Genomic DNA, 22,669 nt, shown 5'->3' on the forward strand with positions numbered 1-22,669 from the left:
ATTATTATCATTATTATTATTATTATTATTATTATTAAAGCACTTGAAGCTCGTTTAAGGCACTTGGCGTTTTTTGTTCGTGTCGATTGCGTGAGTTTGTTAATAAATACTACATATTTTTTCTTTTGTACGAGTAAGCCAGGGACGAGCATTTTCTCCGTGTGCATTTTCACTCAACATTCAACGACAGAAGGCAGCGTAAGAGTCAAGATTCGGTAATAGTATAAAGCGAGGCCGTGATAGCGCTTTTCTATGAGTTCGCCTATAGCCTAGAATATGTGCAGCCTCATAAAATGCATCAGTGTAAATACGAGATACTTTACATTCGATTTCAGGCAAAGTAGAAAACAAAAAAGAAGCACGCGCTTTGGCGCGAAGGGCGGTGCTTTATCGTGATCATTCTTGAAACTTGAACTATAGTGTCAACACAATAACTACGATTTAAGAAAGAACTCCCCGCTTCTTTTAATTGCCTGCACAAGTGACTGCTCCCTTTTCCCGAAGCTCTCACTTTTTTGTTTGGCGTCCTTTTCATATGGAATTCTTCCCTTTTGAGATTCTCAAAAAAAAAAGCGAGAAGGAACGCTAAAATATATAGAAATTCTGAAAATAGAATACAAAAAAGAGCACAAAAACTCGAGCTCTCTGCGAAAGCAAGCAATGCAAAGAGAAAACCTTTGCCGATGCCAACGTGTGCGCAAGTACAACAATAGAAGGACAAAGAAGCCGAGAAAGGATGGCAAGAGGGAGAGGGAGAAAGAGGGTTCGGTGTGGTGGGAAGGGCACGAAGCGCGTGATGACGGCCGCCGAGACTCTCGGAGCGGAGAAGGGGGCGCAGTATTGAGAAAATTAAACGCAAACCTTGCGCCGTTCCTAATATTGAATATTTTATCGATCGGCTTCTGCCTTTCCGTCGCTTTTGACCAGCCCATGCATATCGCCCCGTGCCTTTAGAAGAGAAAAATGCAAACTGAAGGGAATAGCAGAATCATGAGAAAATAAACTATGCACGTACGCGCACACAATGAGAGTGAGGAGGAAATAACTCGTTCGTTGCAAAAAAATATATAGAGAATATGCACAAACGGAAACCGATAGGGAGGACGAAAGAGCATAGATCAAACTGCATTCGTTTTCCTGGTGGCAAAGCTTGCGTGAATAAAGAAAAAGTCAATATCAAAACAGCTTCACAGTGAGGAACATGGCATTCAGATTCCAACCCTCCGCTCATCTTCTACGCCCATGTAATTTATGCCGAGTTCCACGCAGCCATAGAAGCCTTTCGCGTATTCCAATGATTCCGTTTAAACTCGCCCGAGGCACCATCGCGAAATCGAGGAGTTACTGTTGCTTGTTTTTTTTTAATTCTCAACAAAAATCTTGAAAAAGAAAGGTTTATATTGTTTGGACATGCCAGTTACAGCGAACACATACGTGGAAGTCTTAAGTGAAAGCTTGGCGACTGAGTGTAATTGATACCCATTTTTACAGTTACGTACCTGCGCGCGAATTCAATAATGGACAATTTTCTTTCTTTCGAGTTTTCACTGCATATTGATTGACAGCCAGTTCAAAGCTTGCGACACTGTTTGCACTAGTTTACTTGCTGTTTTTCAGCGCTTTGCTTCAAAGTGCCTGCAAGCAAAGCAAAATAAAATTGTACTGAGTACAACTTTCACTGGTGGTCTGGATCTGCATCAGCAACAATAGAAGAGCATGAAATGCTTGAATGAATTAATCAGTAGAGACCCTATATTCCAATCTCTGCAATATCTCGTGTTTTCTACCATCTCTGTCCAGCTTCGTTCGTCTTTCACGTAGTGGTGACGGCAGTCTAAGGAGCGATGAAGACGGACAAAAGTCCTTCTAAAAGAAAAGTGTTTATTGGTCTGACTTGCGCCCACAATGGACTGAATCACTCGACGGCGGCGTAGCAACAAGCGTGCTCGGCGCTCGTCGAACAGAATGCCCGCCGCTGTCTGCTGTGCTCAATTTAAAGCTGATCGCGAACTTTCGAGATAAGGCGTGCAAAGTTACTAGAACATTCTGGATCAAAGTAGAATCACCTCTGCCTGGTTGCGATCCATCGAGATAAATTTGGTCGCGTCTTGAGTCGTAAACAAAGCGATAAAGTGGCGTGGAGGCAGATTCGAAGACTGAACAAACACTGAAAAGATTCGTGGCACGTCAAATTAGCTTGCATTCTGTCAAAGCAGCCCTTGCCCCCTTTTCTAGAGCCATCGTAAGGAATGTACTGGGATCATCGACAGTACGAGCTCCGCACCGGGTACATGCTATCTCTGTACTTTACAGAGCACTGGAAATGTCGCCAGTAAAGGGATAACTCCTTGAAACAAATAAACGCCCGCATTATGGCAAATTGCTTCGTGGTCCCTCAAGACTATGCAAGAAACTAAAGAATCATTACACTTGGCGATGTTCTGTGTCAAACCTAAGTAAGTAAAAACAAAAATGAAAGAAACACCCGCAACTCTCCATTCAGTGGAAAACACGCTGCACCGAGATTTCCTAATCAACAGCTCAGAAAAAAATTTACTGAAAAGCAGAATGGTAAAAGAAGTGCCAGCGTATATCCATCCGTTCGCGCCTTCATGGTTAGTTATTCTTTTATCACATGTATTCTAAAGGCCCTCTTTCGAAGGCAGTACATAGGAAGGGAGTGGGGGATGGAGGTGGAAGGGGTCCGATGAACAAAATTATGGACATAAAAAGTTACAACAAAAAGCAAATGTGATCAACCAGGCAAAAACAACGTAGATAAGTTAAATACTTCAGGTCAAGTACAGAAGTATTGAGAGTGACAACATTAAAATACGTATGCTATGTGTAGGCAATAAAAGAATAAGGTGTTACAGCGCATGAGAAATGAAGCGAAGCGCGTCATTTTAGCAAAACAAGGAAAAGAAAGGAATTGTGAAGGTACAAGAAACTGCATAAGCAATTACTTAAGAATAGAATGAATAAATCCTATGATGAATAAATCCTAGTGAATGCATCATTAAAGACGTAGCTGCAGACAAAAAAGTTCAGACTAGAGGAAAATATGTTCATAAAATAAGGAACAAGTATGAAACGCAGAATTCAGGCGCCATTGTTCTTGCATAGAAAAATACAAAATTTAAATGCATTAGTTTCTATAGCAATGTGCGCTGGAATAAATGACTTAGCTAAAGAAAATGAACGATTAACATAGTGAGGAAGGCCGGGTCCTTTTATTTTTTTTTTGCTTAAACGGACAGGACACTCAATTTTAAGGACCCAGTTTTTTCGGCACAACGAAAACGTTGTTGTTTAGGGTGCAGTTTTTCACAACGAGTTCATTGGAAATGTGTAGGAAATTTTTACCGAGAATTTTTAAGTGAGTGCATGCGTCCGTTTTTATGCATACCGATGGTAGAAACCATGCTCAGCGAGCGCGATGGCGTCTGAACGTCGGCAAAAGTACCGTACCAAAAACTAACACAAATCTCACCCACCAGACAGTAATAATATATTTTAAGTGTATAGAGTGGCATCCATTGCAGTTTTCACACCCAAAGCTATTACAGCACAGAGATTTGCGCCTTGTCGACAAACGTTTCGAGACATTGTGGTTGCTGCTCCATCCAAGATATCTCAAAACACTGTGGCGCCATCTAGTTAAAAAAGCTAAAAGCGCGTGGCCGACGATGCGAAGTGGGCGTTCCTTTTCACCAAAAGGCGCACTGGAAGGTGTGTAAACTATAATAAAACATCAACACACCTGAAAGGAAAAAACGCGGTGCACTTAAAAAAAAATTAGCGACATCTTAAAGAGATGTGGTCATGTGATGGTCTACAGTGATAACGTTCCATCTCAAGATAGCTTTTTACGCAATTTTCAATGAGAAATTAAAATTACAAATATTCGTTTTTTATTGCAGTGCTCAGTACTACACTTTGACTTACGATCTTTTCACTTCCGCCATAATAGCCGCCGCGGTGGCTGAGTGGTTATGGCGCTCGGCTGCCGGCCCGAAAGACGCGGGTTCGATCCCGGCCGCGGCGGCTGAATTTCGATGGAGGCGAAATTCTAGAGGCCCGCGTACTGTGCGATGTCAGTGCACGTTAAAGAACCCCAGGTGGTCGAAATTTCCGGAGCCCTTCACTACGGCGTCTCTCATAGCCTGAGTTGCTTTGGGACGTTAAACCCCCATAAACCAAACCAAACTTCCGCCATAATCTCGTAACAAGTTTTGGTCAGCGTTCTGTCACTTCAAGTACGTATTGTAAAAAGAAAACTGCCTCAGTTGAAATATCTTAATGCGACTCGCATTACAACTCAGTTCTTCGAAGCCACCAGCGCCTTTCGCATTCACTTCAAAACTTGCATGCAAAGACTCCCGAAGAAACACATGACCGCTGTTGCTAAGCGCAGACACGCATGGCCGGTTCTCTTCACTCAAGCACCTCGCGCTTCTGCTCTCAGGCTTAATCCGCAGGCCACGCAGATGTGGGATCCCTTCTCCATCGAAAATCTTGACGTGCAAGCCCAGAGCTCTCCACCCACTTGCTGTAAGCCCGTTCATTTCAAATTAGCGTCGCCGCGCTGACTGCGCAAGAACTGGCCACCTCGCGGTCGTTCTCCGAACCCCACCACTTCGACGTCCTTGCAGTTCCCTTCATCCCGGGGACTCGCTCATTCGCACACCGCTTTCGGGAAGCGGGGAGGAGAAGTGTGGAGAGGGTGAAAGGGCAGCCCGACAATGACCAATCAGGAAACTGGTTAACGAGTCTTAAGAGGCTCGTCGTGCGTCTCTGCCTAGCACTCCGGTTTCTTTCCTCCCTTTTGCACCACCCTCTTTCATTCTCTACACCGAGTGGCTGCAGAGAGCCGTTCTCGGGCGCCGGAAAGCCTTTCCTTCCCCCAGTGCTCTATTCCTTACGTGCTGCCGCCTTCATCCGGTAGTTTATGAGCGATTACTGCGCCGCTGTGCGGCCAATCCAAGCGCTGCCGCGGGAGGGCGCCCGGCTACAATGGGGTCGAGAGAAGAAAGCTGAGCGCCGAGCACTGCTTTCGGGCCCGGCCGGAGGCTTCGTGTTACCGACGCCGTTGCTAACGCGTCGGATGACTTCTTCCAAGGCACGTATACAGAGGGAGATGGGAATGGCGCCGCTGAGTGGCTTTATCCCTGTGTTCCCCACTTGGGGATGTCCCGTTTGGGGTTGCTGTGGTTATAGCCGGTTCGGTTTCGATCAGTTCGCTTCATATATTTCTCCTGTCGTTCCATACAGGTCAATAAATGAGAGTCTTGTGTAGCTACGGCGTTCTGGCCGCAATTTCTCGGTACGTGCTTATTTGGCGGAGGCGCCTTTCGAGAGTTACGCAGGTTTCTTACGAGAAGTGAGGAACGCAGGTGTGTGTAAATCTCAGCATACTTGTATCATGCAACTTGAAGCAAGTACTTAATTTTTAGGTAATAGAGAACGATCTTTCGGTTACTTCAAGGACACGGACCTAATAAACCGTACTGCAGCATCGCGAGAGACGCACTGTTGCAGTGTGAATTCTAACCAACTCTCCCAGGTTTTAGTCCTCCCGAACTAAAGAACTTGTAGGGCAAGGGCGTCTCCACCACAAGTTGCTTGCTTTTTGCGCGTATTACAAGTAGGTTATACGATTCACGTGTATTAAATCTTGTATTGTGAAGAATCAGTTCAGATGCGCAGCCTCCTCGTCATTACAAGGCGTTTTTCGGAACCCAGTTCAAATCATCGTCATCATCATCAGCATGACATCGTCTACTACAGGATAAATGCCTCTCCCATATTTCTTCAATGAACCCTGTCCTGTGTCGGCTGTTGCCACCTAACTCTCTGTCGCCCCTGCTACTCTTTATATCTCCTGGAATCTACTCCGTTACCCTTAACGACCATCGCTATCTTGCTTTCTCGTTACATGCCCTGCTCACGCCCATTACTTCCTCTTGGTTTCGACTAGGATGTCATTAACCCAAACATTCCCTCTCTTGACTCACAAGGCTCTCTTTGTGTCTCTTAACGTTACACATATCATTTTCCTTTCCATAGCTCCCGGCGTTGTCCTCAATTTAAGGTGAACCCTTGTCGTTAGCCTCCATGTTTATGTCCCATAAAAGAGCACCGGTAAGGTACAGCTTTTATATATTTTGTTCTTGAGGAACATGGGCAAACCGCCAATAATGATCTGAGAGCACTCGAGTAAAACATTTTTGTGGGCTAGTTGGGGCTTCATTTTTTTGGGCAAAAATTAGCTCAACATAAAAACATTCGTAAATGAAGGAGACAGGACAACAAGAGAACCTGCAAAATGCGCACCGCCCCATTCTCATTATGTTAATTATTTCACTCCAAAAATACGTTTATGTGGATACTATGTGCAATAAGTAGGCGTATTCTCTTACCGGCCCAGCGCCTCGCTAGTAATAGTTAGCTCGTAAATCGTAAATATTAGTTTCCTGCATATTAAATTTATGATCGACCGTTCTGCTTTGTCTGTCTGTCTGTCTCTGTCACTGATCATGCTTTGCAACTTGTCCTCTAAGTGACTTAGCAAAACAATTTCATCAACGAATCGCAGAATGTTAAGGTGTTCTTCATTAAGTATAACCGATGACTGTTACCAGTCCAGGCCTATGAGTACCTCCTCTAAACAGGCGGCGAATAGCATTGGAGAGATCGTGTCTCTCTCACTGACACTCTTTCTCACTAGAATTCGATTACTTTATAAAGGGTTATGATGGCTATGCAGCCACTATAGATACCTTCCAGTATTTTTACATATGACTAGGTACTCTCGAGGTTGTAAGGCATTCCGTATAAAAGCTAGCTAGTTTTTCTAGTACAATCTCCTCACCACCCTTCAACAGATCTGCTGTTACTTGATCCTAATGACCTGCTTTCCTCATTTGCATTGCTTCTAAGGGTGTCTTTACTTCCTCTTTCTTTACTGGATCGATGTCCAACTGCTGTACACCGCTGCCTCTTTCACTAACGTCCTGATTGGATTGGATGCTGTATAAATTTCTGTAGAACTCTTCGGCTACATTAACCATTTTATCCATATTGCCAATGACGCTGCCCTCCTTGTCTTTTAACGCATACATCTGATTTTTGCCAATCAGTAGATTCTTGTTGACCATTTTTAGGCTACTTGTGTTCTTTAGAGCATGCTCGGTTTTTTCCATATTGTACCTTCTTATGTCGTTACCTTGTGCTTATTTGCTAGCTTTCACAGCTTCGTCAGTTCTGCTTTTTCTGTGGAGTTAAAAGCTTTCATGTTTTGCCGTTTCTTAGATGTTTCGTCTCCTGAGAGAGCTTGCTTGTGTGTCTTGCCATCCTTCCACCTGTTTCTACTGCGCATTTTTTAATGATAGCTGTGAAATCATCGTTCGTTGCTTGAACAATAAGGTCGCCGTCCTCTCTTAAAGCCGAATATCTGTTCTGGGGAGACGTCCTGAATTTGTCTACTTTCCGTCTTACCGCTAACTCATTGATGGTCTCCTACCTTATTAGATTCTTTCGTTCCCTCTTCATGTCTAGGCTAAATTGATACCTTACCGTCATATGGTCCTGACGTCGCACCTTTTCCTGGTACCACATCATCCTGCACAATGCCAGGGTGAGCGCACTTATGAAGTCCATTTCATATTTAGTGTCGTCACGGTGACTCTCAAATACGAATGTTCAAATTATTGCTGTGCGGTACCAGTAAAGTAGGAAAGAAGTAGAATAGTGAGGTACTACGTACCAGCCAGGGGTGGTTGGATACAATTAAACGGGAAGCAAAAACAGTCAGCTGGAGCAGTTCTCTAGCTGCAGGCATGAATGCCTGTGTTTACGGCGCGATGTGGGAGACAACCAGTGTCTTAGCCTACTTTAATTTTTATCATCTTCGTAACGGACTCGAAGTGCGATGCAACCACAGCCGCAGTCGCCTCTGAAAGCATGAAATTGCTTAATCGCAGAATTTCTTGATTAAAAGCACGATTCCAGTACAGCGCACTTTCAACTTCATAGGCGTTGATCGGCAGGGTGCTACCTCCAAGCATTTTTTTTCCGCGGTGTAGACAAACAGTACCATCGACTCTACTGCGCCGGGAAGTTTCGTTGGCCAGTGGAATTATCCAGCCATTAAACGTCGGTGCGAGTACATGTTACGCTTCTCATTGGCTTTATAATATTCCCGCCCAATTAAAAACTTCCACCAGTCTCCGTAGCTCACGCTCACGACGATGGTATATCACAAAACCTTTCTGTCTTGCAGGGGTATTTTTTTTTAATTTTGTGCAAAAAGTAAGTATAGGAAACAGACTTAAGTAGCTGCGATGTAATAAGTTTCAAATTCTTGTTTGCTTTTGTTTGTTTGTTTATTTGTTTGTTCTATTGTTTGTATCCGCATTCACAATAGCCTTCAGTAGGAAATATTTCTGATTAGATGTATCAGAGAGCGTCAAAAATAACACGCCTATGTCCGCCATGGCATACTTCGACGGCTTTTTCGACAACGCAGAATAATTGCCGATCATACACACTATATAGAAAGAGTATAGTGCTACTCTAAACGGACTTATAAGTAAAGTGCGCCGGTCCGTGCCCACAATATGTACAGCATATAGATGGTGAGGCAACAAAAATGATAAAGAAAAGCAGGGTGACCACAATAAGCTTTATAAATTTGTTTAAATTAGGCACTGAGAGGTACTTGAAGTCCACCTCTGCATATAAAGTATATGCGACCAGATGGACACAAAGCGACGAGGTAATTATCACCGACAAATACCTATTTAACTAAAATATATTAATTCACCTTTTAGCCACTGCGGCGAAGGTCAGTCCTCGTACTGGAACCAGTAGGTGGTTGCATTTCTAAATTACTTCACTTGGCAGTATACCTCTAGCGCACGCGTGTTCCGAGATACTGGCCCCGCAAAGCTTCCAATGATTTTGCGTAATAACGGTTATCATATAATAAGGATAACAGTTATCAGCTCCGCCAGCCAATCTGTGCCGTTGGGAGATGAAACGCCGCTGCGCAGATGGTGGAGCTTTGCGCCTATCGTCACCTCCTTGGATGCGCAATTACGCAAACAGAGCTCAAGATCTGGACGCAAATATCTCGGAACGCACGCGTGCTAGGAGAATTCTATCAAATGCTATCGCGTAAATGCACGGATGTCTGTTATTTTATGCATACTACCGTCACTAAAAAGGTCATTACTTGATTTTGATTAATTAGTTGCCTCACGGTGACCATTATCGTTTCGCTTTGTGTCCCCGTGGCCGCTTAACTTATGTGCAGAGACGGATTTCACCTACCTCTCAAGGCCGAACTTTAATATAACTGTAAATCTTAATTTTGATCATCGTATAGCAGTTCCCGCGGCGTTAAGAAGATTACTACTGGTTACTTTGGAAATGTGTTAGTCTGCCACGTGTGAGTTGTCGCTCTATACCCGTTAGTTGTTCTGATTTGATAGAAAACAGGTCAGCGAGGAATGCGAATGAGTGACAACGTCTGCACCACTAACAACTGCAGAGATTGCGCGCGCGCGTGCGTGCGTGAGTGAGTGAGTGAGTGAGTGAGTGAGTGAGTGAGTGAGTGAGTGAGTGAGTGAGTGAGTGAGTGAGTGAGTGAGTGAGTGAGTGAGTGAGTGAGTGAGTGAGTGAGTGAGTGAGTGAGTGAGTGAGTGAGTGAGTGCGTGCGTGCGTGCGTGCGTGCGTGCGTGCGTGCGTGCGTGCGTGCGAGCGTGTGCGTGTGCGTGCGTGCGTGTCTTCAGCTGGTAACGAAGATGCAATGAATTATTTTCCTAAATATCTCGCCCCCTGTGGGACGGTTTCGCAATATCACTTGATATGAAGGACCAAAATTTCAATATTGAATGCTTGATTGTGTCTTCCCAGAAAATTTTCCAATTTCGTTGGGCTTCAAGAATGCTCAAAATCTTCCTCGTGGATGTATTTTTTTGTCCTATTCACAGGAAACAAGGGTTTTCATTTTTTTCTGTTCTTAGGTCTTGCCGAGAGCCATGGCGAAAAGCTGATAGCCAAACGACTGAAATCACAAAAATAAAATTTATTTGTCGCGATCGGTGGCCCGCAGTCGAAACAATAAAAAGAACACGAGCACGAAGTCTATGTCAAATAACGAATGTACACTGCAGTCTCACATAAGAAAAAAAAAAGCACCGGAACAAGAGTAAATATCTGCGTCCTGTATTAAAGGAGCCTGTCGTGGAAGTTTTGCTTTCGGGTGAAACCATAATTAAGTGAAGTGAAGGCGGTAGACGCAGGCACAAGATTACTAACACTACCTTTTATAGTTAGTTTGCTGCAAAACAAACAAGACGCAGCAAACACGCTTTTTCACTTCAAAGGAAATAAGGGAATCCAATTTCCGAGCGAATGGTTTTCTGTTAATCGTTCCATAACAGCAGCTGCCAAAGTTGGCGCTCTGTGCGACAAAGCCAGCACTTTTGGAAGGGGAGTATTGTAGCAGGGACAATAATAACACTTCCAGCCGCGTTGCCTGTTGCCAGGTGTTTACCTTGGGACGTCTCTCAATCCGGCCAGTCGGGGCTGCCTCCATCCCGAGAGTGCTCTCTGTGCAGCGTTTTCTCTCTTCTACAACGGCGCGCAGCGAATGCTTCGAGTCGAAAACACATCTCTTTCGGGCAAGTCTGCCGCGATTCCGTGGAAGAAAATAGCTGCATCTGTATGTATGCTTGGCTTTGAAGTTGTGTTTTCTTTTCTCCAGGTCGGCACCGTTTTCTACTAGTCTCTCGCGAATTCCTCTTTTCTGCATTTTCCTTTCTTCTCCCCTATTTCACTGGCCCGACTTGAGGAGAAAAACAGGGCGGGATATATTACCGCAGTAGATATTTTCTCAGTGCCTGTCTACCTTGGTTCTCCTAAGGAGACGCGGATGCATGCAGTTTCGAGAAGGCCAGCTAATACCTCAAAACACACGCAAATGCAAGCATTCTCTCTCTGGCTCCGGCACCTTGCTTTGTCCATGCAGCACTCTTTCATGCTTCTTTTTTTTCTTTGAGCGTCTCCAGCACGGCAGGCTGTCGGTCACGTGACGATGTCAAGTCAAAACATCCAAGTGTGCGCGATGCCAGACACGCAACCAACCCGCAGAGCTCAAGACAAAGTGACTCTACCGCGCGTCGCGGCGGTGTTCGAACGACGTGAATAACTCGAGGGAAAGAAAAAACAGCGTGAAATTCCTGCTGGGGCAGCTGTTCGGGGAGATATAAGGCGGCAGGAAGGGTGACAGCAGCACGCAGGGGCTTCGAGCCTCGCTGGAGTTGGAAATAAGGAAATAAGGAGGCGACGCCGCGTTGTATACGCTTAGCATACGTAAGAAATTCAGCGTTTGCTCCTCCCTTCGAGCACATCCTCGAGATGTGGGATTGAAACGAGTCTCGGGGGCACCCCTCAGAGCCTCCGCGGGGCTTCAACTCTTGAACATGCGCCGAAAGGGTGCGCTCTCTGCGTTACTTTTACCTTACGTGTTGCGTTTGTTCGTTTCGTGTATATTGTTCGCAGGCAGTGGGTCATAGTTATTTGCGGTGGCTCTTCAAGCTATCCCTTATTACTCTGCCGCATTTCCGGGCAGAACACCTAAAAAGCATGACCTCAACAGAAGAACTTGTTTCCAGGAAATTTGGAGTAACTATCCAAATGCTGTACAAACACTTTCAGAACACGTGCCGAAGTCGCATTCAGAGAGCTTCACCCCAAGCGTGTAGCAAATTTGAAGTCGATTTTCGTTCTTTTGCAACGTTGAAATTCGGGCTTTTTGGTTCATACTTTTGAGCAATAGCGCAACAGGACAAGGGACCAAGAACGAATAGACACACACAGCGAGTAGACACACACCCGCAGCCTCGGCACATGCCACCGGGAATGGCGGTGGAGAAGAGTGCGATCACGTGGGACGCGTTCAACACTGCTGACTAAAAACAAACCGACTTAGTTCGGAACCTTACGCACTCCTTACTAAACACAACAAGCCTGATTTCCGCGTGCGCGCTATCGCTCGCTACGTCGCCGCTATTCAGAAAGCGAGCGACTGGCTGTATACTGACGCCAGCCAGCTGACTCCGAATTGTCACAGCTGAAAAGCCTTTCTTCGTGCGCATAAGCCAGCGTTCCTACACCCCACACTTGACACGCTCAGGTGTTCATCTTGGGAAGGATGACGAACATTCTTCAGAGTCCAGGAGCGTGCTCTTGTAACTATCCAGCATGGATTCATCCGGAGAGAAGGCACAGCCGAGTACGAAACCCGCACCAAAGCGGAAGACGGTCCGGCTTTTGCTGCGGAAGGATGTGTTTTATTTGGCGGCAGGGCGCAGGAGTTTCGGAGGCGAGGCCTCGACGGCGATGGCGGCGGCAGGAGAGAAGCAGGGGGGAAGGGAAGGGACGCTGTGGAGCGCGCCGCGGCTCCTCTTAGCATTTTGATAGGACGCGGCGATGCGGCAGCGACGCCTGCCAGCCCGATGGATCCACGGCGCATTTCGTCCGAAAAGAAGACGCGGCGGCGCGGGGCCGCCTCTCGATATCCGATGGCAGCTCGATCGCTGCTGCTGCTGCCTCCTGCGCGAGCGCGCTCACGGCTGGCCTGCTGCATGGCGGAAATAGGCGCGCGGTACATGAAAAGGCCTCCACCGCCCGCCGTCTTCCCCCTCCCTCTCTTCCACGTCCTCCTCCATTCCCTCTTGCCCCCCCCCCTCTTCCCCCCGCTCTCTTTTGAGCGTGTTCCTCTCTGTTCCGTGCTCTGAATTCGAACCAGCAGCATTATTTTCTTCATCGTACTAGAGAAGATTGCTTTCGATCTTTTCGTGAAACGTACGGGCCGGGTGAAGCCTGTAATGACGCCGCGATCGAACATCGATGGTCACATATCTTGAGTTATGGGTCCGTTAGTTTCGGGTGCCATAATCGTGAATATTACACCTTCCACAAGGATGAATGTCATCCGCGGCTACCAGTAGTTATTACATAGTAGTATTGGCGGGTATAATTTGATGTTATTGTTCTGGATGCCGGCATTTGTGGATGCTGGCATCCAAAAACTTTTTCAGCACTTTCCTAACACACGCACACCCTCACTATTTGTCGAATATTTCTTTGCAAGCTTATTGGTTCAGCTAGCTCGAAAGAGCTCTGTAGTGCAAGGAGTGACCAGACTATAGCAACAATTATGCCCTTACCAAGAAACTTCGGTACACTGCAGTGACTGCGGTTTCGTTTTGTGCACGGAAATCATGCGCAGGTTATTACAAACCCTGACGACACTGCGATAAATGAGCTTTCGGTGCACTAAATCATGCAATCCTTGGTGGTCTCGATGGTGTGAATTACTACGCCCACGTGAGTGCGTTAAGGATAAAGATGAGATTTGCAAGGGCAAGAACAAAACCGAAATAAGTGGTTCCGAATTGAGCCGCAACTACAACTTAATAAAGGACCTTAATGACACAACTTAAACTATTCTCGAATTACTCAGTTATTTGCTAAACATTATAAATTTAATATTTATCTGTGAGCTTCAGCATGCATATAAATACTGCTAGGATAAAAAAGGACTCGATCGTCCAGGTCTTGTTTAATTTTTTTTTTCATACCGCGTTTTGCCATCCTGATTTGTGACATCCTGCACTACACCGACCGTTTAAGAAGTGAGCGGAAAATTTGAAGCTCTCTTTCAGCTCTCGAGTGATTGTACGTGTGTTGAAGAAAACTTAATTCGCTCCAGCCTTAAAGTGCCGCGGCGTACATCATGTATTCATGAACAACGTCTTCCTGCCTTGTCATGTTGGCCGGTTTTTGTGCGAAAGCGCCGCTTCAGAGAGTCAAACCCAGCCGAGTATCTTGTGGAGTCTCTACCTTAAGGGCGCAGGAATAAAATAAATATAATATAACTATATTCAATATAATAAACCCGCGAAGGCGCGAACAGACCACCATCCCTGGCCACTGCACGCGAGTACTATGCCTCGTGTTAAACTGTAACACACCCTCGCGTTGTGCATTGCACATCGCTGTCTTCATCAACTTCCATGTGAGGTGCGAACAGATCAGATTAGCTTAACCTCGATCAGAGCTTAACCTGAGTCTAATATCGTCGCCAGACGTGCTGATGGCCCAGAAAAGCAAAATTATGAGCCAACCAGGCTAAACACTTGCTTTCATAAGTCTACTCGGTTTAACTACGTTAGAATACTACCACTTTTTTTCAACCTCGGGGAGGAAGTGCATAGTGTTTTGAATGATTTGGGCGCTTCACATTACAACAGTAGTGATTTAAACATATACTAGACAACTAAATGCTTATGTAAAATATGTCCCACGAAGGCGCTTTGCACATAACTGTGCACATTTCCCTGCTTTTTCTCAGACTGCGCTCTACTTAGCACTGATTCGTTTCTCTCATGCGGTTTTAGCATATTTCATATGGTAAATAGGGTGCTTATTATTCCTACTAGAGACCACGGCAAACAGTATTTATCAAAACAGATGTGGTAGCACGTACTCTGCCATTTTCCTGCTTACAGATTGTGCCACCACTACTAATTAAGCTTTTTTTGTTTAGTTTCCAGTGTCATATGCATCTACAAAAAAGCAAATGACTCCACGATCGCTTGAGTGGTAATTTAACAAAACCTGAGACTTTAATAACACACTTCCTGTCTGATCTGACAGTTTGTAAGAAATTTTGGACGTGCTTGTAAAAAAATAGTCATTGATGTGTTCCGCCGGAAAACTAACGAATTGGCTTCCTTGAGGCTCCGAATTAATATTTAGGGAGGCATTTATTGTTTTGGATTGAAATTAAAATGGCGCATCAAACACATATCCCTAAACATCAACCCAGTCGGTTAGCAATCTGACCTTTATAATTTCTTAAGTTTCTAAAGTTTGGTCACTCAGAGAATTAGGTGTCGGAGCTCACAAGAGTGCCAGTGGCTTAAAACAACAAGGGGTGCCGTCATCTTCCTCACCACTACCCTCACTATGATCAGTCACGCGATGTTTATTGTAGGACGAAAACCTCTCCGAATTCTCTGCTATTACCGCCGTTCTGAATCATCCACGACCACACTTTTATCGCAAACTGGCGAACTTGATCACTGCAGCCGCACTTTTGCCATCCTCTTCAGCATCTCACTTTCGTTCATAAAAGCATAATCTGGAAAAAAGCAAAACTATTTTCGTCCGGGTCATTTCGTTCTTCGAAGCTCCGATCATTACTGACAGGGTATTTTTACTCCCGCGCCGGCGTTAAGCAACAAGCCAGCTCTCGATGTCAGCCGCGACAATAACCGCAGGCAAGGTGAGCACCCGAAAGTTAAAATTGGCTCCGGGCGGGAGGAGAAATATCGGAAGTTAATCATTTCCCTCGCGTCCTTCGCGGAAACAGTCGCCGTTCGGGAAACCAACCGCGCAGCCCGATTGCTCCGTCGCCGACAGAATCCGCACCGACAGGCGAAGAGAGGGGCACTGTTTGCGCTCTCCTTGAGCTGGAACGTGCTGACGGCTTTTTTGCCCCTCGGCCACCGCCACGCCGCCCAAGACCTCGGCACGGTGGATCACTAAGAGGCCAGTTCCTCCCGACGTGCATTGTTTTCTACCTTCGTGTATTCTCGAGGCGTTCATCTTCATCGTTCCCGCTGCTCGGCCACTGTTTGTCTACGGCTTCTTCTTCGTCGTCGTCTGCTCTCCCGGTCGCTCTATCGCGATTTTCTTCCCTTCTTCTTTCGTTCTCAATGCGTAATGTTTCCTGCGGCGTGTTTCGTGTCCCGTGTGGTATGTCTGGCTTCTTTTATTGTCTTCCATTTTTGTTTTCGCCTTCTTCCCTCTGTGTCTCTGCCAAGGCTGCAGAGTATATCTGCTCTTTCACGAGCGCCTTCCTGTCAGATCACGTTTTGTCTTACTTTTGAACGCGGCAGTGTTTGCCCTCCCGGCACTTTTCGAAGTTCCAGACGTTTCTTCCCCCGCCTATTGACTCTCGCGGGAGTTCTATACACGCGGTTTCTGTTATATTTTTTTTTTTTGTTGCTCTCTCTTTATCTCTCATTTTTGTCGGTTCTGCCTCTTTGTTTGACGCATCTAAGTCGACAGTTAAGCACACCAGGTGTCTACAGCGCAAACACAGACAGTAGCTGAGCGAGTGACGTTAAAGGTGAGCCGAGTAGGCCTATTCGTCTAGGCGTATTTTACGAGGGATAAGCTACATCATTTACTTCGGTTCGTTTAGAGCGTCAAAGGAAAACTTGAGCTGTTCAAGCCTACGTTTTTCAGGCGTTAAATAGCAAATCAATTCATGCTAATGTACAGGGTGTTTCACGTGAGACTTCTAGAGTTTTTTTAAAGATTTTTTTTTCAGTTAGAAGGGCACTGTTTTTCTCATATCACTGTCAGCTGTAGGGTGGGTCAGAGTATAGCTAAGACGTCTTTATCCAGTCGGCCGGATAACTAATACTAAAACCTTAATTTTAGTTATTACAGTAATCTCCTCAATAATTGAGACGTTTGTAGCCCACCTCAATTAACAACAGTATCAATTTTTAGATTTCCGCAAATGCCTTTCTCGTCGTCGGTGCAAAGCAAGTAATTTCAGGGCCGCACGCCTGTAAGACCGAAACTGCGCGGCTGGAAAGAGCGCTAGCCACGCCTCCGGGCGCGCCTTAGCCAGCGATGCGGCTGTCACGTGACATCTGCGCCACTGTGTAAGGCGCGCCCGTAGGCGTGGCTGGCGCTCTCTCCAGCAGCACGGTTTTGGTTTCACACTTGCGGCCCTGAAATTCTTTGTGCTGCGCCACCCACGAGAAAGGCGTTTGCGGAAATCTAAAAATTGATACTGCTATTAGTTAAGCTGGCCTACAAGCACCACAATTAATGAGGAGCTTGTGAGTCATAGTCAAAATTAGGTATTGAATATTACTTATGCATCCTGCTGGTTAATGGCTCTCGGCTTATTCTGATACGCGCCACAGCTGACCATGTTATGCCGAAGAGACTGCTCTACTGGCACAGAAAATCTTTTAAAATAATCTTCAAGTTTCAGGTGAAACCCGGTGTATGTGAGAGTCTACAGAGACTATCCTCATCGCCAAGCGCTCCAGCCAATGCACACGATACTCAGTTTCCTATAATCCTAGCGGATCGCCTGTTACACGATATTAGTCTTCCAAATTCCACCTCAATCCTCGTAACTGCATGAAAGACAGTGACGGTCAGTTCACAACTCCTCCCCAGTGTGACGCGCAGAATCGCCTGCCTTACGTTTCACGAGTAAAATTGTAAAACGAACAGCTATCAGCTTCACATATTTCTCTGCGACATTGGCAGATGAACAACATGCACAAGAGCGGCGTCACAAAGGGAGAGGTTTTGCGCTTGTCTCCTCCGCCTGGCGTGCTTAATTAAGCAGATTTAGTTGGAAGTGTGGAGGCAAATATCTCGCGATGAGAGCATGCCCTGATAATTTTGGTAAAGGAAATAGTGCGGGAATAAGGCCGTCAACATGTTTCTAGCGTTAATAGGTGCGCTAATTGTATTGACTCAAGTGTTCATTGGTGGCCTTTACTTTATTAGGAGACTCACGACGTCAATTATTTTTTCACTTTGTGTTCGCCTGCAAGGTTGCATAACGTGCGCGCAAAAACGCCTTTCATGCGCTTCTCGTTGTTGGTTTCTTAACGGCCCTAAATTCCTCTTTTTGGACGTCTTGTATACACACAGGGTGTTCAAAAATAGGCCTCTAGAAGTGAAACAAATGAAGCTGAAAACTGCTTAGCTTGCACTTACGGGTACAGCTTAATCGAAGAAGTGTCATCTGCTACAGCTGCTTAACATGAGGTAGGAGTTTTGTGCTGACTGTCTCGGTCCTGCATGCGTAAAGCGGTATCAGTTAGAAATTTGAAAGTGGATGTCTTGTAACACGACCATGCAACGAAAATTCTACCGATGGAAAATGCTTAGTAGTTGAGCACTTAAAAGTTTTGTCCACGACCGTGCACGAAAACCGCGGTAAAAAAATATGAGAAGTGATTTTAACTAATTATAAAGCTGAGAACAACAATGATCATCTCACTATGTGTCCGCCTAGTTGAATAGCCTGCGTGCGAAAACTGCTTTCGTTTACTTGTCATCGTATGTAGTTAAAATATCCGCGAATCTTAATTTTTGGACGTTCTGCTTATCAGCTTATCAGAAGACGAATACGCAGGTATCTTTACTGCCGAAAAGAAAGAGTAAGGAAAAGAGGGAAGGGGTGAGAATTGCTCGCTGCAGAAATACTTTTATCATCAGTCATTGGATCGTAGGTTACTCCTTTGAAGACCCCCATGCAAGAGATTTAACAAAAAGATGCTTCCACAAGGCCGCTCTAACATGTTACGATGCAGTAAGACAAAAAAAAAGTGCTCTGCCCGCAACTAGAGTAATTGGATTATAAAACTTGTATCTAAACGGTTTGCCTAAACAACTGAGGTTAGATTGGGTTAAAGGAAAAACAATTGCCCTGCCCACGCGTAGATGACAGTAAGAACTAATATTTGAGTTGTTTCACTGGACAGATATGTCAGGTGTCCCATACCGATCGGTGGTTTTTGCTATGAGCTACATGCCGAAAGCATGCTGATTTGAAATCCTTTCGTACACTATAGAGCCCTCATGGTCTAGAGCTTCAGCGGTTGCGGTACTCCCGACAGGCTACCAGTTAACGAGGCCTGCCCTACTTTGTCCCACGCATGAGGGTGTTTTTTGTAGTATAACATTTCCAGCAGCAACCCGCTGCCGCGAGAAATGCAATAGAGCTCATGCGGGCGAAATAATATAGCTCTCCTGCAGGTCAAACATCTCTCACGAGCAGCAGAATTAAACGTTGTTATTTTACTACTAACACTTGCTTTTTTTTTCTGTAACGACCGTTTTTGAAAGACCTTTCTTGCTGTAAACAAAACATGAATATTCGAGATACGAATTTTCCGCACAGACAGTCTGTGTAGCGCTATTATTTCTTGAAGTTAGACGCGTTCCAACTAGAACAACTGTGTGCCCTTTTGCAGCATTGGTGTTTGTGTGATGCATCGTAACTGACAACTCCGAGTTCAACTACTGCACAAACAGTGTTGCTCAGATGAAGTACTGCCATAAGAGATGCGTGGACAGAGGTATCAGTTAGAGAGTAATTACTCATTACCATCTACCTGAACGCAGCCATTTGACCCCTAAGCAACAGCCATGCAGCTGTATGGACAGTGGTACGTGCCCTCCCATTATTGCATCATCGTTGGGAATGCAACCAGCTTGGTGAGTGAACTTTTGCGTGTGTAAGAAACAGAAGAGGGGTGGGGGTGCCCTGAAATTATTGCCGTCAGTCTTTCGCCTCCGAAGGACGTAAAAACCCTGGGAGCTGTTTAATATTGCAGATTTGCATATTTGATTAAACCTAGGACCCGATCGTTGCATAAGGCGCACAAAAGTGCTTTAGGCGCACCTTACACATCTGCAGTATACGTCTGCTCTAACACGTTCCCCGCTACGATAATGATGTTTATTAGTGCCACTAATCGTTTACTGTCCCACACAGCACCTATGAAAACTTCCAAAGTGAGCTGTGTAACCATTATCACTTTCATCAGTCAGGCTTATGAGAATTACAAGAGAAATAAAGAAAGCATGCCATTTACAGTATAAGTGCAGCAGTGCTGTCATGAGTATGTTGATTTAAATGTGTCGCGGGAAATAGTGATGCTCTTAGGCGTGCCAGATGTTCATCGTTCTTTAGCGTAAACTGTTACTCGGAGGCAAAATTGTTCAGAATAAATTTCCCAGTTAAGAATATATATATATATATATATATATATATATATATATATATATATATATATATATATATATATATATATATATATATATATATATATATATATATATATATATATATATATATATATATATATATATAGAGAGAGAGAGAGAGAGAGAGAGAGAGAGATCGTGTACATTGATTTTATTACCAATTCTCTCATTCCTTCGTTTTCGCGCGTAAAGCATTAGTAATAAAGTTCGTAACCACCCGCTGTGTTCCTTCTTGAGAAAATATATTTTCTTTCACAGCGCAGCTGTTAATGGCTTGCTTGCCGGTTGAGCGCCGGCGTTGGTGGTGTCGTTATTGCAAAATCACGTGACTATATGGAGCGCTCCTCCCGCGCCCGTGAACGCTTCGTCTAGTTTACGGTTCAGAGCAGAGGTCGCGGCTCGGGGCGTACTAGTAATGCTCCGAAATAAAAATATTACTTGCTTACTCTGATTATCTATACGTGACTGATGGCCGGCTTAAAAGACATGGTGGAACAACTGAGATGCTACATACATTATGACACTAAATGCCAGTGATTATGAGTGGCTCGAATTTTGACATTTTGGATTGAACATTGACGACGTCTAAAAAACATATGCTTTCATTTCACCGATTACAAAGGAGCCTCAGAACGTACATAAAGAAATAGATGTGCTTCAAATATTTAGGAAAAGAATGAACAAAAACATGAACGTGGAAATATTTGCAGAGTCTGAATAAAATGTTTTGAATACTTCAGTAAGCTAAAAAAAAAGCAGAGCGTCTTCATTTAATCGCAGCAATTACCCACACCTGCTGCGCTGCAGTAACGTATTACCGAGAATCGTAACCATCCAGGCAATTTTAAAAGAATTACCGCAGCGCCGGAAAACACGATACCAACAAGTGAGCCTGATCGATCTTTATAAAGTGAGACACCTGCTTGAGCACAGCTGCAACCGTCACACTAAGAAACACGGCTAGTCCGTTGCCTGGCAGCAAGAAATATTCTGAGCATTCTGTGCAAGACTGTATGTACATCCCTTCTTGGAAATTAACGCCAGTATGGACGCCCTTCCTTTGGCGGCTGTAAGGCGACGAGGAGAGACGCTGCTTCGAAAATGTGTGCTCAAATTCGAGCTGGGTTTTGAAGACACGTGCCCCTGAACTCATATATTTCGATGGTTCCGCTGTCATGCTAGCTTTGCAATTTTTTCTACATCACGAGTGCGTCCTTTCTCTTAAAGGGTTTTATTAAATGAGAAAAGCGGATGACGGAGGAAAGCAAATGTATCCGCGGGAGACAATGAATGATATGTAATTCTCTCGAAACAACGTATGGCACTGGTGCGACTGACGACACACAGGGGCAATATGAAGTGATTTGGGAATGTCTTTGTATTGCGGTGAACTTAATTCAGCTCATAATGACGATCGCGATGATGACGTACTGAACAATGACGACGCAATGGTAGTGCCGGTGTGGTGATAATAATGCTGACGTTTCTCACTCCAAACAAGATCAGCATCTGGGCGAGTTGGTAATAATTCATTGTGGGCGGTACAGCGCGAAATAGATGACAGACAAAAGCAAGAAGAGAACACATACAAAAGCGCTGACTCGGAACAAAATTTTTTATTGAGAAGATCAAACATTTATACATGACAATCACGTGACGCAACATAGCATCGAGCACTTCTACAAGCAAAACGAAGAATGTACAACTATCGTCACTCATCTGCTGTGTGGCGAAGTCCAATCAAAGGCCTGCGCCTTCCTCCCCTCCCACACCACCTGATTACCCCAAGCCAAAAAAATCATGAATTATCTAGAAATGATAATTCCTTCCTTGTTGTTTGTTTGATAAAGAGGTCTGATTTGTAGATAATTTATAATCTTTTTGGCTTGGTGTAATCAGGTGGGATGGGAGGGGAGGAAGGGGTAGGATTTTGAATGGACTCTGCCACAGGGCAGATGAGTGGCGATAGTTGTACTTTCTTCATTTCGCTTGCCGAAGTGCTCGATGCTCTGTTGTGTCACGTGAATATCATGTATAAATGTTTGAGCTTCTCAATAAAAAAATTGTTGCGAGTCAGCGCTCGTCTATGTTGTCTGCTCGCTTTTGCCCACCGCCTAGTTCGCTCCGTACCACCCACAATGGTTTATCCCTCGCCTTGCTCCCTCAGTGCCTTGCATACAAGCGTGCTCGAGTACATTGGCTGCGCGTCTGCTTTCCGCTCCCGGCGCAGGCTCAGCGCCGAGCCTCAGGCCACACGGCGAGGCTCCGGCGCCCGCACCCGAAGAGCCCGGCGGCGGGGTTTCAAGAGCTGCTGCTTCTCGCCACGTCCGCTCGGCAGAGGCGTCGCTCGTGTCGGAGCCTGAGATCCTGAATCCCAAGCTGTTCCCGGACATCGAGCAGCCGGCCTTCGACAACAGCACGCCCCGCAACGTCACCACGCAGCAGATGCAGACCGTCTACCTCCACTGCATCGTCAACAACCTCGGGGAACGCACGGTGAGCAGACGAGTTTTGTCTTCCCCAGTGGCTCCGCGCGTACCGCAACTAAGAACTTATTTTGGGCTAATGAGTGCGTTGAAATTACCGACCCGCACTGCGCTGCAATGCGATAACGCACAAACACTGCTAGAGAGTATGGGTTCTTGTGTGTACTGTGATATAATTTTACCTTGTGGTATGTGCATGTAATTATTTTAGGACAGCGCCATAAAATGTATTTAATTTGGTTGTTTGTGCTATTGTGCTAGTCAGTTCATATGACTCTAGTGTC

The 22,669-nt window shown here is 45.2% G+C and overlaps 1 protein-coding gene across 1 annotated transcript in view; it reads left to right on the top strand.

The window, feature by feature from the left end:
* Positions 1 to 22,669, top strand: part of LOC144123598 (zwei Ig domain protein zig-8-like) — a 192,247-nt gene that overhangs the window by 78,705 nt on the left and 90,873 nt on the right. Inside the window, exon 2 of the mRNA XM_077656404.1 lies at positions 22,130 to 22,395. Within this exon, the coding sequence (XP_077512530.1) occupies positions 22,130 to 22,395 (266 nt within the window). The remainder of the gene's footprint in view (positions 1 to 22,129; positions 22,396 to 22,669) is intronic.

The sequence above is a fragment of the Amblyomma americanum genome, chromosome 3 (genome assembly GCF_052857255.1).
Source record: "Amblyomma americanum isolate KBUSLIRL-KWMA chromosome 3, ASM5285725v1, whole genome shotgun sequence".
NCBI lineage: Eukaryota > Metazoa > Arthropoda > Arachnida > Ixodida > Ixodidae > Amblyomma > Amblyomma americanum.